Source organism: Quercus suber, unplaced genomic scaffold, assembly GCF_002906115.3.
Source record: "Quercus suber isolate HL8 unplaced genomic scaffold, Cork oak 2.0 scaffold_242, whole genome shotgun sequence".
NCBI lineage: Eukaryota > Viridiplantae > Streptophyta > Magnoliopsida > Fagales > Fagaceae > Quercus > Quercus suber.
In genome coordinates this window covers 829331-847493 of record NW_027069699.1, presented here as the reverse complement: position 1 = coordinate 847493, position 18163 = coordinate 829331, and the positions used below count along the sequence as shown (strand labels likewise).

Sequence of the window (18163 nt, the reverse complement as noted above, 5' to 3'; positions counted from 1 at the left end):
AGGTTTGTGCTCAACCCAGAACCAACCCGCTCACATCGGGTGGGAGGTTGAATGACCTGCCGCTGACCACCAACAACCTCGGGTCGAGTCGAATCGGGCTCCGGTGGACAATGGTCGGGTCGGTCGAAGTCAGAGTGAGTTTCAACCTCTAGATCTTTATTGAATCTTTGTTGAAAATCACTAAATCTTCGTCGGATCTCGCCAAATCTTGGCCAAATTTGTTGATTTTTCTTTGGATCTGTGCAATAACCACGGGATCAAAGCAAGAAAGACCACCTCAACGGCTCAACCCCAGATTTGAACGAGAACCTCCATCTCATCGCTGAATCTTTGCCGTATCTTCACTGGATCTTCTCTGGATTTGTTGATTTTTCTTCGAATCTGTGTGACAACCACGGGATTGAAGCAAAAAACACCACCTCAAGCCTAGATTTGAGCGAAAACTTCCATCTCATCATCAGATCTAACCAAAAACTACCAAATCTTCACCGAATCTGAGTGGATCTAGGTAGATATGGTCTTCTTTCACGGGTTTCATCGGTTGGATCAGGTTCATCGGGTTTTGGAGAAGAAAACACGCCATCCGACTCACTTAAATCAGTTTTTCATGGTGAAGACCCGCTGTCCACCGTCACCGGGTCGGCCAATTTTCGAGTCGGTCTAGGCGGATGGGTCAATTTTTGGTTTCTGGTGGACAGCCCTAGAGACAAGATATAAGTAGTACACCAGTTTTTTTTTAGGGTAAAATACAAAATACACCTTGAAGTTTAGGGGTGTTTGAATTTTAAAACAATTCTTTAAAATCTTTTAAATAATAATAATAATAATAATTTTCTATTTTAGCATTTTTCGAATGAACAATAGAAATCCAAATGGTGGAACTAAAATATAGCAGATCAAGAATTGAAAAAAAAATTAGACAAAGTAATCAAACCAAAACAACGTCAACAACAAAAATTACAAAACCCAGAATTTATCAAACAAATCACAAAGAGCAACACTGATAATCAATCCCAAAAACCCGAGTCTCACCTAAATTCATACCAACTCACAGCCTCTCAAGCCCAAAAAACCCCTTATCAACTCAGCATCTCACTCAAATCCATACCAACAGAACCCATGACTTGGAACCTTTATTAATCTATCTCTCTCAGCTATCTCTTAACGAGATTTCTCTTAGAACTCAACAGTGCATGGAGGACACTTTGGCAACTGAGGATAAGAACCGTGTAGCCTAAGGACGACGATTTGGGCCTTTAATCCCTCAAACCCAGTCACTTTAGCTCCTCAAGCTACTCAATTGTGGTCATTGGAGAAACAACACAATAAAACTATGAGGGAGAATAGCGTGGAGTTTTGTTTTTGAGCAATGACGGTAGTTTGGAAGATGATGAGTCATTGGAGAATCCGAATCTACAATGGGTTTGATGTTGTTTGCTGAGTTGACGTTTCCAACTAGGTTGCTTTGATGATTCGGTTTTTGGGGTTCAAATTTTTTAGGGTTTGATTTGTTTGGGGAAATTTAAAATTTTTGTCTATTTCATGATTTAATTTAGATTTCAAATCTACTTTTGGGTTCAAATTCTTTGGCAAAATTTTGCTGGATTGATTATGGAATTTTTTCGCATTGAATAATTAGAGGTTTTGTAAAATGTTGCGCTGGTTTTGTCTAATTCTTTCATCTAATTGTTTGTGTTTTTGAATGATCAAATCTTCATTTGAAAAATGGTATTAAGAAAAGAATTTTTTAAGAAATTAATTTAAAAGATTTTTTAAAAATATTTTATATATTTTAAGTTTTTTTAAGTTAGTTAATTATATTGAATAGTATTATACATGTGTCATATTTTTATTGGAACAATCAGCATACATGGTAAATTGATGTGTTACTTAACGGACACATAAGCAAAAGATAAATGGAGGGGTTGCTGATGCAAGTGAATCAGAATTTTAGGGTGTATAATCCAATTTCTGAAAGTTCTGGTTTTGTAAAATGTTGCGCTGGTTTTGTCTAATTCTTTCATCTAATTGTTTGTGTTTTTGAATGATCAAATCTTCATTTGAAAAATGGTATTAAGAAAAGAATTTTTTAAGAAATTAATTTAAAAGATTTTTTAAAAATATTTTATATATTTTAAGTTTTTTTAAGTTAGTTAATTATATTGAATAGTATTATACATGTGTCATATTTTTATTGGAACAATCAGCATACATGGTAAATTGATGTGTTACTTAACGGACACATAAGCAAAAGATAAATGGAGGGGTTGCTGATGCAAGTGAATCAGAATTTTAGGGTGTATAATCCAATTTCTGAAAGTTCGGAGGGTATAAAATCCAAACATTCCCAAACTTCAGAGATGTATTTTGCATATTACCCCTTTTTTAAATATATATATATCTCTTAAAAGTGAACAATAAAAGTGAAGAAGACACTCCTGATCTTTATCATCAATATTTAACATGTTAAACTTATTTTTTAACTTACCAGGTTTTTGTTTACAGTCTTTATTGTAGTGTCCAGGTTTACCAAAGTTAAAACATTTACCTTTACCTGATTTTTGTTTATCATATTTTTTAGAAACATGCTTCTTTTTAGAATAACAATTATTGGGTTTAACAAAATTGGATGAAGTTTCAAAAAATCATTTGAATGTAATAAAGAAATCAAATTTTGTTAAAGAAGATAAAACCATTGTTAGGTTTAGCCATCCGTCCCTTGAGATAGTTCTTATAAACTATAAAGGGATTGAAGTGAAGGCCTCTTCTTTCAAAATTGCTGATGATAAAACCCATGTTCCTAGTATTATTAAACAGTAAAAGTGAACAGTAACTTTTCACTTTTCAACTTAAGATAACAGAAACAAAAACAGAGTCAGGAACTTCAGTTCAAAGAACCAGTCTTCACCATTTGGCATTTTGTGCCGAAAGTAACCAAGTGACCATAATCTTGAGGAATCAACTTTATCAAAAGTAGGGGCAAGCAGTACAATAATTGGGACTTAATTAATATCACTTTTGTTGCACAATTTTTATACCATAAAAGATTTTTTTAAAATATTTTATATTTTTTAAGTTTTTTTAAGTTAGTTAATTATATTGAATAGTATTATACATGTGTCATATTTTTATTGGAAATCAGCATACATGGTAAATTGATGTGTTACTTAACGGACACATAAGCAAAAGATAAATGGAGGGGTTGCTGATGCAAGTGAATCAGAATTTTAGGGTGTATAATCCAATTTCTGAAAGTTCGGAGGGTATAAAATCCAAACATTCTCAAACTTCAGAGATGTATTTTGCATATTACCCCTTTTTTAAAGATATATATATATATATATATATATCTCTCTCTCTCTCTTAAAAGTGAACAATAAAAGTGAAGAAGACACTCTTGATCTTTATCATCAATATTTAACATGTTAAACTTATTTTTTAACTTACTAGGTTTTTGTTTACAGTCTTTATTGTAGTGTCCAGGTTTACCAAAGTTAAAACATTTACCTTTACCTGATTTTTGTTTATCATGTTTTTTAGAAACATGCTTCTTTTTAGAATAACAATTATTGGGTTTAACAAAATTGGATGAAGTTTCAAAAAATCATTTGAATGTAATAAAGAAATCAAATTTTGTTAAAGAAGATAAAACCATTGTTAGGTTTAGCCATCTGTCCCTTGAGATAGTTCTTATAAACTATAAAGGGATTGAAGTGAAGGCCTCTTCTTTCAAAATTGCTGATGATAAAACCCATGTTCATAGTATTATTAAACAGTAAAAGTGAACAGTAACTTTTGACTTTTCAACTCAAGATAACAGAAGCAAAAACAGAGTCAGGAACTTCAGTTCAAAGAACCAGTCTTCACCATTTGGCATTTTGTGCCAAAAGTAACCAAGTGACCATAATCTTGAGGAATCAACTTTATCAAAAGTAGGGGCAAGCAGTACAATAATTGGGACTTAGTGTAACCTCATAAAAGTTGCACAATTTTTATACCATAGATTTTCATTAGATCCAATGGTTAAAAAAAAAAAAAAAGCATTAAATGCTAATGTTTTTTACACCCCATTTACTTAATTAATATCACTTTTGTTTCTCTTTCCTTATTTATTACTTTAAAGTTTAAACCTCATTAAATAGCACATGGATAATTAGTTTTTGGCATTCTAAATTACTCAAGAGGTCACGTTCCATGTTTCTATCTCTTCTGAAGATAAGCTTCGTTGCAGATTCATGTGATGTGACAGCCGAGTAGCCTTCTAAAGGAGAAAGTTCTGCATGTTTCGGAAACATGCATCCTCCCCCTCACACGGGGGTGGACCCCACACATATTTCTGCATGTTTCAGAAACATGCAATACCTCCTCCTTCTAAATGCACTGCCATGGCAAAACCTACAGTTTCTATAACCTAAAGGCTAAAACCCAGCTATGCATCACATTTCCCAAATTTTTTTTTAACATAGCACTTAATTTGAAAATCGTTGTTTGATTTTTCAAAAAGTTCAAGGGAATTAAATTAACAGTAAATAGAAATTTCAATTCTTAGTTTGAGTTGCTTATCTTTAGTAATAATTGTGTGCTAATAATATGTCGATGATTGCTCCTTTCTCCAAAATGTATCCAACTTTAACCAAGACTATTTCCAAATTTTCATTTGATGGGAAAGAGTGATTTCAATGAGATGTATAACAATACCTTGAAAACAATCCTACATATGTTCATTAAACGATCTTTAAGTGAATAAATCCAACACGTTTTGAACAAGCATACAGAGATTTTTCATCAACAAAAGTGACATCCCTGAGTTCCATCTAGTTTTTTCTCTGATTTTTCACAATCAATACCATCGCCTCCATCACCAACCTAGAGACGGTCCCAGAGCTCGTTGAGCAAGTCAATGATACAAACCCCAAAAGAGATCTTATCATTTGAGAGCGCTATACGCCTACACCAGTTTTGGAGTAATTTTTGGAGCTTGCCAAGTGCCATGGAGATCAATTGAGGTGGGAGATATATGTTTATGTTATACATAAAGGGATAGAATGAATTATATGAAAAATGAGGTGGGACAATTAGAGTAAAGAAAGGAAAGCTTAGAGCATCACCAGCAATGTCTCCAAATTTTTGTACTGTTTGAAGTGCCAATTCATTTTACCTTTTAACTACTTACTTTTTCAAATACATTTTTCAACAGATTTTCTATCCCATTCTCTATCTCATTTAAATATTATTTCTTCATTCATTGTTTATTATTTTTTTAATTATCATTTATTCTTTTTTAATAGCTATATTTTTCAACAAGAAGTGTTATATTCACAACATTTTACGCAATACTTTCACAACAAAATTTATGTGGAAAGTTGTTACTAGTTCTAATTTGAACCTACTACTGAAATTATTTTTTTACTCGCCAATATTAACTAATAACAATCTGTTACTTAAAATTTATTGTGAAAATATTGTAAAAATATTGTGGTAGTATTTTTCAATTATGATTTTTTATATTTCTTCCTTTCATTTCATTTTCATCCAAACACATTTCATTTCTTTTTTTCTTTTTGCTTTTTCTTGTTTTTCTCCTCCACACAAGTGCCCAGCCCCCTTTCTTTTATTTTTTTTTTCATGTCAAGAACATTCCAGCATCTCACATTTGCTTCACATCAGAGAGAGAGGGAGAGAGAGAGAGAGAGACAGCCGCCCCACCGCCAGTGGAGATCGAGGTTGCCAAAAGGACAAAGCTGGCCAATATCAGCGTTCACCATGTAGCACCACCACATCCGCCGCCCCACTGCTGCTCGTTGTCCTCCCCCCACCAGGCTAGGTCAGATTAGCTTGTTCTTTTTCTTTTTTTTTTTTCTTTTTTTTTTTTTTGGTTTATGAGAAAAATTATTTTCGTGTTTGGATTGTATTTTGCGTTTTGTAGCCGTTGAGATAAAGAAGAGAGAAAGAGAGTGAGGAAGAAAGAAAAATAATAATTTTTTATTCAACCGGGTAATATTTTAAGGGAGGATATTGTTTACAGGAGCTATAGTAATTGTTACAGTGCTCTAGGCCTGGAGAGTTACTGTAGCAAATCTTAAAAAAAAAATTGGAGATAGAGAGGCTGTTGGAGGGGTTTTTTTGTGTGAACAGTGACTTTTCTCTTCAAAATTTAGAGATAGTTAGGCTGCTGGTGATGCTATTATGAATTTTCTATAAGGGGACAAAACATTTAGTAAGATGGTTGGAGAGAGTTAATGAAATGACCACTACTTTCTATTTACCGTTAGATTTAATAAGAATCAATAGTTTAAAAAATATGTAACTCTTATACTTGAATATACATATATATATATATATATATACATATATGAACCTTTTCACTTTATTTATTAGATAACTTTAAAAAATAAAAATAAAACAATAGATTGGAAGTGTTTGGTTTGTGATAATTATTATTTATCATCAATTCAAAAAACAACCATATGTCCTTTTTGGGCACAAATGGAATTCGATTTTAGATCCATCATTTGACCAAAAGAGATTTTTACTAATTAAAATAATTAAGTAAAACTTAAACGCAACGTATTGGCGGCATTGCATCTTTTCAAGAAATCTTCAAAAGGAACCATATATATTTCTTATATTTTTGTACACCTATAAACACATTGTACACATTGATTTCGTTTTCCTCTTTCTTGCTTTCCTAGGATAATGATCTGGCGAAGTCACTTGGAGCTGACTCTATGAATTCGGTGGTCGTTATGTCCAGCATATTACATCAATTAGTAAGTACTGACAAAAGGACAAAGAATTTGGAGTAGCTGGTTACTTAAGGGAAGGCAGATGATCAGTCTAAGAAAGAAGAAAGCAACAAACAAGGAACATCATCAACAAACAACTCTCAAGAACTAAAGAAAGACGAGAACCAGGAAGAAGTGACATCAGAAAGAAGCAAGTCTCACATATCCTCTACAGTAAAACCGCAAGAAGCTGCTACAAATCCTACCATAAATCTTGTAATATGGTGCTAGCGAGGTAGAACTAGGACAGAAGGAAAGCGAGGTAGAACTAGCAGAGTGACATTACAGTTTATGATGGTAAAACAATGAGCTATGCCTATTTGGTCTGGAATATGGTGCTAGCCTGTTTGGTGTAGCTCATTTGGAGGAATCAAAATACCCGCACTTTTGAGGATGTTGAGAAATTTGTTGATCTTTTGAAACCTTTGTTAGTTGGGACATTGTTTGGGTGATCTCATATTTGGAGTTCTACGCAATGTATTTCCGTATTTGATTTCCTGCAATTTGTTTCTGTTTCTCTTTGATTTGTTTGTATTTGTTTCAAGTAAAGTCTATTCAATATCGTAAACATGATGTATTTTCTTATTAATGAAAATATCTATTACCTATAAAATAATTAAAAAAAAGAAAAGAAAGTGCAGGTAGTGCCTGGAACCTATTTGTTAAAATACCGCACAGTGATTGATTTTGATTCATGCTTAAAGAATGAGAAATAGAGAATTTGTTTGTAGATGATGGTGACTTGGATATAATCTCTCTGATATTGAGTTTAACTTGAGCTTAGAGCATTTTAATGTCATTGTTCTCAAAATCCTCAGAAATAGAGAATTTGTTTGTGGACTCTCTCTCATATGTTTTCTGTTAAATGATTTAGGCATGAGCATAAGGTATGAACGAAAGAAAAGTTCAAAATCACAAAAGATCTTCAATGAAAATCACACCACATCCCTAAGCCAAATCTGTCAAACTGATTTGAGTTTGTCTTTCATCTATCTTTTGTAATTTATGATGATTTATTAATAATAATTGTCATGTAATAAGACCACTGCAATCAGCTGGGTCATTAGGAAGCTATTTGGAATCTTGTACAGAGTGCAGACAGTGTTGGCATGAATGGATAAGCACTGCATTGTAACTACTTCAGAGATCTTCGCAACAAATTCAATTTGAAAGTCATAATTATACATGAGATATAATGTTGACAACAAAAGCAAGGCGGGATTTAGACCCTTCATTTTGAACCTCTAATCTGTGCTTTCCTTCCTCTCAACACTTGAACGACTAAGTACAAGTACACCAATTACAATGAGAAGGGCACCTGAAAACCACTGTCAAACATACCTTCTCATCAGAATTACTTTCTTAGTATTGCACCTAATGTTTTGAGGAGAATAAAACTCCCCAAATAAGAAGAATAAACAATACAAATTAAGTATCGCTAACTAATACTAACGTTTCTAATCAAAGATATGAAATCAATAGCAAGTGTGGTGACTCCAACGTTCAAGACTGGAAAGTGAATCTTCAGTAACCTTGAAAAACTCCACCGGTCTCTAAAGTTAGGAACTAGCCAGCATCTTAAAATCAATCATTAATTACCTCTTGATAAGATTTTGAAGATAACTATCATATTTAAACAAACGGTAATTTCTTATGCCTTTCTCTATCTCAAGGAAACCAGAAAAACATCAGAAATAGAAACAAAAAGTGTAAATTATCAGCGGATTCCAGAGAAACATGGAAAAAAAAATATATAGGAGACATAGAAGACAGCTAACTGGTTTGAGAACTTGCATGGGAAGCTTCACACAATCAACAGCATAATAAAGTATCTCATATCAAAGGCTCTACGCAGTACACAAAAGGGCAGCTCTCTAAACCAAATGCCTATGCCTTCCATAGTTATCTCTACTAGCCAACATCTCAAGCACCATTCTGGACATAATACAAGAGACCCTAAATGGAGTAGCAAAGAATTGCGTAAAAACATATTATCTTATAAGACTTGATCAGAAGATAACTGCTCATTCTCAATAATGGAAGTCAGTGTGTCATATAGGAACATCACAGATTTGCAGCAACTACATAAATAACTCAGGGGCATTCTTGCCAGTCTCCTGAGCAGTTCAGCAGCTCTCAAAAGCCAATCTTGGTGTAGAAACATGTTTTTTCATTTGTTCACTTTCTTCTAGTGACCTTGAATCATATTCCACACTAACCACCATGAAGTTTATCGAGTGCATTCATCATTTGCATGCAAAGAAACTAGCATTGCATGTATATAAACTTTAATGAAAATATTCCATGGTTAGGAGCAATAGGTATTTATGCATATAAAACAGAAATCTAGAGACTCTAAAATGAGACAATTTGTTATTAAAGCAGCCATCAGCTAATTATTTATAGTATACCTTAAACGATAACGCTTCTTCAAACAAAAAAAATCCAGCTAGACCTGAAGAGAGGAAGTTTGTAGCAAAGTTTGTCACTGTAGCCTGGAGAGATGAGAGAGCTTTGAGGCTGTTCACATAGCATCCCCACATTGTCACATTGAAAAATATGACAAGACCAAATTTAACAAACTGTTTGGAAATGAATGAGAACTGGTTAGATATCAATACATGTGAATATTGGTATGCACAAATACACACGTTGTATATATATGAATATTGGTTTTCTTGAAAACAATTGTTCCTCTATTAGTCATATTTGTTTTTGTTGCTCACTTCATGTTTGTTGAATTGTCTCACACAGACTATACTAACCAACAAGATTTGCCCATTTAACTATATTTTTTTTTCACAACACACAAAAAATGAAGAAATTAATAAAAGAGAAACATAAATTGGAGCAGATATATGGAATTAAAGTGAAATCCAGTGAGATTGAACAGAAAATTGGACCGAGAAATATAGGGTAAAGAATGAAAGAAGTTACCTGAGAGGTGAATAGCTTAGCGGAAATGGCAGCAAGAGCAGCGGTAAGCCCAGCTAAGAACGCCCATGCGTATCCTTTCCTCTTTCTACCTTCCATCGCATTCGCACTCTCAGATCACGATTCACACCATTCATTCACTAGCGTCTAAGCTATGGTTTTTTAAATTTCGGAAAATTTCCGAAAATAACCCTATATTTTTTATTGTGCCAATTTAAACCCAATACTTTTACTAGAGTGACAATGAAAGACCACTCTCACCTGTGTTTTTTTTTTTTTTTTTTTTTTTTTGCTGAATAAAAAAGAGGGAGTCTTCAATGTGAGCTCATCGATCCCACCACTTGACGGTAATGAGTAATATTAGTGTAGATGATCTTACACTACTTGACGACAATAAGAATATCACGTGTACCACACGGGCCTTGTTGGAACTATCCTCGAACTGCTCCTCTTTGGGTGCGAATGAGACTCCTACTATCAAGTCACACGGGGTGTGGCTTGATGTAGGAGTCCTTGTTAAACTACTATTCTTACCAACAAAAAGTTCAATGGCCTTGAAAGAAATGCATAAATTAGAAGGTCTGTAGTTCTATTCACTCCTTTTAGGCACTAATGCATGTTACTTAGTGGTGTTTTATGTTGAACTCAGAGAAGAGAGAACTTTAATGCTTTCTATAGGTTTTCCCCTCATTCTAAAATGAGGAAATAAAACGATGAGCTATGCCTATATGGGTTGAACAAAGCAATACTTTTTTTTTGTGTAAGGGGTTTGATCATCACAAGTTTGAAAGTGCAAGGTTTAAATTGACACGATAAAAAGTGTAGGTTTAATTTGCAACATGTATAAATCTATAGTTTTTTTTTTTTTTTTTAGGATTTCCCCTTAAATTGTTAGTGAATGATGCTTGGAACCTATTTGTAAATGTAGTGCTTTTTTGTTTTGTTTTGTTTTTTTTTTTTTTTTTTTTTTTTTTTTTTTTTTTTTTTTAAGATTTTTCCCTTTAAATTGTTAGTGAATGACGCTTAGAACCTATTTGTAAATAGGTCACAGTAAGCGATGGATTTTGACTCGTGTTTAAAGAATGAGAAATAGAGAATGTTTATAAATAATGGTGAATTGGATTTCATTACTCTGATATTGAGTTTAACTTGAGCTTGAAGCATTGTAATGTCATTATTCTCAAAATCCTCGGAAATAGAGAATCTGTTTGGGGATGATCTCTCTCATGTTTTCTGTTAAATGATTTAGGCATGAGCATATGGTATGAATGAAAGAAAAGTTCAAAATCACAAAAGATCTTCTATGAAAAAGCATACCACCTACCTAAGCCAAATCTGTCATGCTGATTTGAGTTTGTCTTTCATCTATCTTTTGTACTTTATGATGAAATAATAATACTTGTCATGTAATATGAGTATAAGACCACTGCAATCATCTGGTTCATTAGGGAAGCTATTTGGAGTCTTGTACAGAAAGTAGTGCAGACAATGTTGGCATTGACAAGTATTGTAACTGGTTCAGAGACATGTTCAGGAACTAGTGACTTTCATGAAAACTGTAGTAGATGATATGAAAAGCTCATTGCCAGTAGGTTTGGGAGTCTGTCCATCAGTTATGTTGATATTAATTGCTAAGTTCCCGGAATGAAAGTGCAGAGTAGAGTTCATGAGAAATTTTACATGGACACCCCACAAGAAATTGCCTACTTTGCTTTGGCAGTGCCAAAAAAAGGCTTTAAAGTATGACATCACATAAATAAAATAGCTAGTAAAAAATTCCTTCCTTTTCTCCAGAAATTGCAACCTCATCCAACGTAAATAATTCTCAAATGTAACCCACAATAATAAGCATGCTTTTTCAAAGAAGTATATAAAGTAATAAAACTGACTCAATATAAATAACTTAGCAGAGACCCAGCCAAAAAAAAAAAAAAAAAACTTAGCAAGGAGTAAATAAAAAACATGATGCTAAAAATCGTATGAAAATAGATTCAGAAGATGTTACATCGTTGGCTACAAAATACATCCAGGATCTTGCTCAAAATGAAGTCCAGTGCATCAGTTTACTTAAGATGATCCAACCAAGCCTTCTTCCTAGCATTAGACATATTCATGAATATCTCTCTCCAGTCTGCTGAAACAAATTTATCCATGGCCAACCTGTAGGTATTGTCGTCAATAGCACCAAGGTTCTTAAGTGCAATCACAAGTTGGGAAGAGAATATTCATCGTATGGGCTCACAGATTTACCCTCCTGCAGTCCTGTTGCTTACATTTTTCCTTTTCCTTCATCATGGCTACCCTTGCTTCCAATCTTAACATAGAACACTCGGAAAATGCCCTAATATCATCAGTAAATTGACTACAGCTGTCAGCTTTCCTAGAACGCTTCCTAAATCCTAACCCTGATCTCTAAATGCATAGGACGCTTCCCACTACGTGTGGTGTGCTTATGACTCACTATCTTCTCATGGTCATCTGGACTATCAAGATCCACATGGACATAGATTGCATTGAGATACTCCTCATCAAGCTCAGGCACCTCATCTGTGTCTGGTGCAGATTCATTAGAGGATATATTGCCAATACACCCATGGTAGCTATTCTGCTGAAGAGAATTCCTAACAACTTAAAAGTGCTCGCAACCTTTCTCTCGGAATTTCTCAGCATAAGGGTTTGCCTACCACCAAATAATAACAATGAGAAATATACAACTCCTCTCAAAATTGAACAAACCACAAAATGGTTTATGTAATGTAAGATACATTACTTTCCTGAAGATAACTTTGCCAAGCTTTATGACTTGCGATAACAGTGTTTGTCTTGGCATCCCAACCAAACCCATTTTGTTGTATGAGTTGAGAAAAACACGCTATTTTTGCCGCAGTCTATTAAATTTGGCTTTAACTTGTTTCAATTTGAAAGATTGCTTAACCCCATCCATTAAGTTCTTCTAAATTTTGCACCAAGTTATATGTTTAAAAATGCCCCTTCGCATATTTCCTTTGTGCATTTCCTCCACCATAATGTCTATAAACAACTTTTCAAGCTTTGCAGGCCAAATCTTAGCATCTTCTGTCTCATAAAATCTAGTTCCCATCTATGTTTCGAACATATTAGTCTCACTAACACTATGACCATGTTGATCATTAATCAGGAAAAGTCACTTATCTAAGCCTAAGTCATTCAGTACTTTGACATTCATTCAATGAGAGGCATTAGTAAAAACTTAACATATACCCAAACCAGCCCACAACCAATCTACGAAATTCATGCTCAAACCATCCTCCATTCAATAAACAGCATGTAAATCACATGAAAACACATGTAACACTGAAAACACATACAGGCTGCATACACCAAATAAATACATTATAGTTTTGCAAGTTTGTGCATGTATGAACATACTCACAAGATTTTAACATCTAAAAATCTTACATGATGAAAATCACCCAATTCATTGTTGCAGCTTCCCAGGCCCCCAAACTGCAGCTGTGGGAGCATTGTGCATTCACATAAGTCGTTGAATTTCAGTGGCAATTAGATTTTTTTTAAAAGAAATTATGAAAGTGGTCAAACAAGTACAATGCCAGCACAAAAGAGTAATGATTAACTAGAGTAACAAAAACATGGAGAACATGTTTAGCTGTTGCTCACTGATTCACTCTGTAATTTTCAGTTTGGAAATTTTATTTTTTTGTGTTGGGGATCTATGTGCGATGCCAAGCGGAGTTCATTCCAAATAGCTTCAAATGTTGTAGTGAAGAAAGAAATTTGAAACGCAGAAGTAACTCCTAATGGTGCTTCAGACTTGAGCCCATTTGTGTGTAATGTCATATTGAACTAGATTATTTGGGGGGCACGGAAAGTCATGGATTGATGGCAATGTTAAAACATGAGAACTTGTTATAAAAAGTCTGGAATTAAATGAACTGCAAGTTTTAAGAATGCATACTCTATAACGATTTCAGATATAATTGAATAAAGGTAAAGAAAACATGTGGTTGACTCTAACTAATTTGTTGAAGACTTATAGTCGACCTTAAAAATTTAAGACAAGGTTTGGTTGTTGTTGTTATTGTATACCGCCCTAGTAGAGATTCTTTAACTGAGAAAATGCCTATAAGAGAGAGGAACCAAACAGCTAATTGTTAAATTGAAATTGCAAACTAAGGTAATAGCACAAAATAATAAACAGTCTAGCATGGGAACAGAACACTCAAACCTTAACTAAATTAAAACACCTTTCACAAATGAACACAAACCCACCATTTGAATAAAGTATATATATATATATATATGAAACTCAGAAGGCCAAATGCACACCAGACACAACGAAACTATTCACAAGTTAAAACTCCATAGCACAAAGGTAATCGAACAAATCTGAAATCATTTCCTCACCCAAATTGAAAAAATGCCAAACACATCCAATATATGCACAATAGAGCAAAAACTATAAACACACAACAATTTGATCGGTTGATGGGAGGAGAGGAGGGCTTACCGGCGGTGATGGGTGGAGAGAGAACGCGATAGATCGGTAGCGGCACACTTCAGACAAGCTGGGCGATAAGCACAAGAAAATTTTTAGAAAACACTCTTATTTTCTCAAGCTTTTTTGAAAACAGGAAACGAAATACACCCGACCAAACATTCATCATGGCGCGGTTTTTTGTTTTCTGTTTTTTAAAAGGTTATAACTAAAAACGTGTGCTCAACCCATATTTCAAGTTTATAAAACACACGTGTATAAATAATGCTTTTTTAAAAACTAATTTATGCATGAAAACATTTTAAAACAAAATATTAAAAATTTAAAATAGCATCTTAATTTCTGATGATGCCATAAACCACGACCTTGAAAAATTGTCCATATGGCTCGTCTACAGAAAAAAGAAGGATAGCATAGCCAAGATTGCCGCGTCCGTCCTTTGGGACAGATGAACAAGGTCTCGTCCGTCCCAAAGGACGGACGAGGAAGGCATGGCCGTGTAAGGCACGTCCACCCCTAAATAGGGATGGACGAGCCAAGCATTCGTGACTTAACCAATAAATCAAAACCTCCATCACTCGCAGTGAGACACCGGTTTAGGTGAAGCAACATCTACGAAAGTTATGGAAGTTACCTCCGATTTTGGTGAACTCCTTGACAATAGGAACGGTTATCAGAGAAAATAACCGTTCCATACACTATATAAACACAATTCTGCGTAGAGGTAAAGGATTCTGACTTTTTCATTTAGAGAAGAAGGAGAAAACACTTAGATATTTTTTCCTCTATTCCAGCCTTCTAACTTCATCATCGGAGGGTCATAGACCGGCCTCCACCGGTCTTTACTCTGATTGAGTTTGGTTTTACAGGATTCAACTCTCAAGATCATTGAAGTCTGAAGATTTTCAACCCACTGATTTTCCAGAGTTATCAGTTGGCGCCGTCTGTGGGAACGTATTTGTCACTCTTGAACTTGTTTAGTTCTGCGATTTCTTTCTCACGTGAAAGGGTTTGAAATGGTTCGGACTAGATCAAGGGCAACTAGCCCAGGCCCTCAACAGAGTAGGGACGCATCGAGTAATCCTCATCGCGATCGACAATCTGCACCCAATATGCAGGCCCCGTCTGCCCACCATATGCAGTCTATGGCGGTTGCAATGGCGGAGTTAACTCGCCAGAATCAAGATTTACGGAGAGAAGTTAACTTAAGAAGGCAGACGCGTCAAGAGCAGGAAGAAGAAGGGCAAACTCAGGGTCAAGAGGGCAGAGAGAACTTTCAGCATGGGAGCCCATCAAGAGATACCACTTCGAGAAGGGCATCCGACTTGAAGAAAGAGATGGATCAGATGAAGAAGGCCATGGACGAAATGAAGGAAAATATGAGGAGGGCAAACCTAGTAGAAGATTTGGTTCATAGAACTGATTCTCCCTTTACGGCCTCCATCAATGGCCACCCCCTACCACCGAAATTCAAAATGCCTTCTTTAGATTCGTGCGATGGGAATCGAGACCCTTTTGATCACATTGCCACCTTCAAGACCACTATGCATCTTCAAGGAGTTCCAGATGAAATAATGTGCAGAGCATTTCCCACCACTCTCAAGGGTCCGACTAGAGTATGGTTCAGCAAATTACCCCCAAATTCAGTAAGTTCTTTTGGAGAATTAAGTAAGTTGTTTGTTAATAACTTCATAGGGGGTCAGCGTCATAGACGATCTACTTCCAGTTTGTTAACGATAGAACAGGGGGAGAATGAAAGTTTGCGTTCCTTTATCACACGTTTCAATAGGGAAGCTCTGACCGTGGACGAGGTAGATGATAAGCTACTTTTGGCAGCCTTTCATAACAGAGTCAATTCAGATTTGTTTATACACAAACTTTATGAGAAGGAACCTCAGTCCATGGCTGAACTCGTCCATTCAGCCCAAAACTTCATCAACGCAGAAGATGCTATTATAGCCAAGAAGAGGAAGAGGACTGAAAGAATGGAAACAAATCCTGCTCGTCATTCCGAACAAGGTCCTCGTCCTAAAAAGGGACGGACGGAGGATAAGAAAGATCGAGAAAAGAGGGCAGGTCCGTCGGCAAGGAACCAACAGTACACTCCTTTGAGCGTGCCACTCGAGCAAGTCCTCATGCAAATCAAAGACGAGCCTTCCTTAAAGTGGCCAGAGAAGATGAAGGGGGATCCAAATAAGCGCAATAGAAATAAGTATTGTCGCTTCCATAGAGATCACGGGCACGACAAGGACGAGTGCTTCGATCTGAAGCAGCAGATTGAGAATCTCATCAGACAAGGGAAGTTGAAAAATTTCCTTGGACGAGATCACAGAGACGAGAAAATGAAGGCCAAGGTAGAAGAACCGTCACGGCCACCACTTGGAGAAATAAGAATCATTTTGGGGGGAAGTCCTGCAGGACAGTCGTCTAAGTCAAAGAGAGCATATTTGAAAGCAGTGCAGAGCATTCAGCTCTCTGGACGACTCCCGAGTGCAGGGACTACGGACGAGCAGGCGATCACCTTCACGGACGAGGATGCAGAGAGAGTCCATCACCCTCATGACGATGCAATTGTCATCACTCTCCTTATTGCGGACTACAAGACTAGAAGGGTGTTGATAGATAATGGAAGTTCTGCTGATATCTTGTACTTTCCAGCCTTTCAGCATATGAGGTTAGGACGAGACTTGCTCCGTCCAACAAGCTCCCCCCTAGTTGGTTTTGGTGGAATGAAAGTGCAACCTGTGGGTAGTATTTCATTGCCAGTAACGGTGGGGGCGTATCCGCAGCAAGTCACCAAGGAAGTGAATTTCCTCGTAGTTGATTGTTCGTCTTCTTACAATGCAATAATTGGGAGGCCAACCTTAAACAGGTGGAAGGCAGTTACATCTACCTACCATTTGTTAGTCAAGTTCCCAACGGAACACGGGGTAGGCCGAGTACAGGGGGACCAATTGGCAGCAAGAGAGTGTTATCTGGCCATGTTGGCTGCGGACGAGCAAGTTTAAGCAATGAATATCGAAGAAAGGAAAGTAGTGGCAGAACCCGTTGAAGCCTTGGAAGATATTCCTTTAGATGATGATAACCCTGAGAGGTGTACCAGGGTTGGAGCAGATTTGGAAACAAAGATCAAGAAAGATTTCATTTGTTTTTTGAAAAGAAATAAAGATGTGTTTGCATGGAGTCACGAAGATATGCCGGGCATAGATCCTAGTGTTATTACCCACCGTCTGAGTGTATGCCCTTCCTCCAAGCCAGTGCGACAAAAGAAGAGGGTGTTTGCCCTAGAGAGAGACAATGCTGTCAAGGAGGAAGTTCAAAAGCTGATTATGGCAAAGTTCATTCGAGAGGTATACTATCCTGAGTGGTTGGCCAATGTAGTTATGGTCAAGAAGGCGAATGGCAAGTGGAGAATGTGCGTCGATTTCACTGACTTAAACAAGGCTTGCCCAAAGGATAGTTACCCGTTACCACGCATTGATCAGCTGGTAGATTCCACTGCGGGCCACAAGTTACTCAGTTTCTTGGACGCTTTCTCTGGGTACAATCAGATTCGGATGGACGAAGCAGACCAAGAGAAGACGTCCTTCATCACCAGTTAGGGATTATTTTGTTATGAGGTAATGCCTTTTGGTTTGAAAAATGCCGGAGCAACGTACCAACGACTGGTCAATCATATGTTTCGTCCACAGATCGGGCGGAATATGGAAGTCTATATAGACGATATGTTGGTAAAAACCCAGGACGAGGGAAGGCATCTGGACGACTTGCAGGAAACATTCAATACATTGAGGCATTATCATATGAAGCTAAACCCCAGCAAATGTGCTTTTGGAGTATCATCAGGAAAATTCCTGGGGTTTATGGTCTCCTACAGAGGAATCGAGGCAAACCCTGATAAAATCCAAGCAATATTGAATATGAAGCCCCCAGGCAGTGTTAAAGAAGT

The 18163-nt window shown here is 36.1% G+C and overlaps 2 protein-coding genes and 1 long non-coding RNA gene across 6 annotated transcripts; 1 reads left to right on the top strand and 2 right to left on the bottom strand.

The window, feature by feature from the left end:
• Positions 1-7889: 7889 nt before the first annotated feature.
• LOC112012160 (uncharacterized) lies at positions 7890-9992 on the bottom strand. 3 transcript variants are annotated; one of them, XM_024044545.2, is made up of 3 exons: positions 9723-9976; positions 9197-9367; positions 7890-8113 (listed from the first exon to the last, which is right to left on the bottom strand). In XM_024044545.2, exons 1-3 carry the CDS (start codon positions 9816-9818, stop codon positions 8030-8032), a joined length of 351 nt encoding a protein of 116 aa, XP_023900313.1. In that variant the 5' UTR covers positions 9819-9976; the 3' UTR covers positions 7890-8029. The 3 variants fall into 3 exon arrangements, with proteins under 3 accessions (XP_023900313.1, XP_065636712.1, XP_023900320.2); XM_065780640.1 differs by lacking the exon at positions 7890-8113 and adding an exon at positions 8554-8741 and having other exon boundaries at positions 9723-9990; XM_024044552.2 differs by lacking the exon at positions 7890-8113 and adding an exon at positions 8748-9050 and having other exon boundaries at positions 9723-9992.
• A 199-nt stretch (positions 9993-10191) lies between these two features.
• Positions 10192-14395, bottom strand: LOC136070555 (uncharacterized). 2 transcript variants are annotated; one of them, XR_010631791.1, is made up of 4 exons: positions 14227-14395; positions 13158-13211; positions 11044-13069; positions 10192-10952 (listed from the first exon to the last, which is right to left on the bottom strand). It is a non-coding gene; the product is annotated as an uncharacterized LOC136070555 (long non-coding RNA). The 2 variants fall into 2 exon arrangements; XR_010631790.1 differs by having other exon boundaries at positions 11044-13211.
• Positions 14396-15359: 964 nt separating this feature from the next.
• On the top strand, positions 15360-17222 carry LOC136070561 (uncharacterized). Its single transcript, XM_065780655.1, has one exon. The coding sequence runs from the start codon at positions 15360-15362 to the stop codon at positions 17220-17222; it is 1863 nt and encodes a 620-aa protein (XP_065636727.1).
• The last annotated feature ends 941 nt before the right edge of the window (positions 17223-18163 follow it).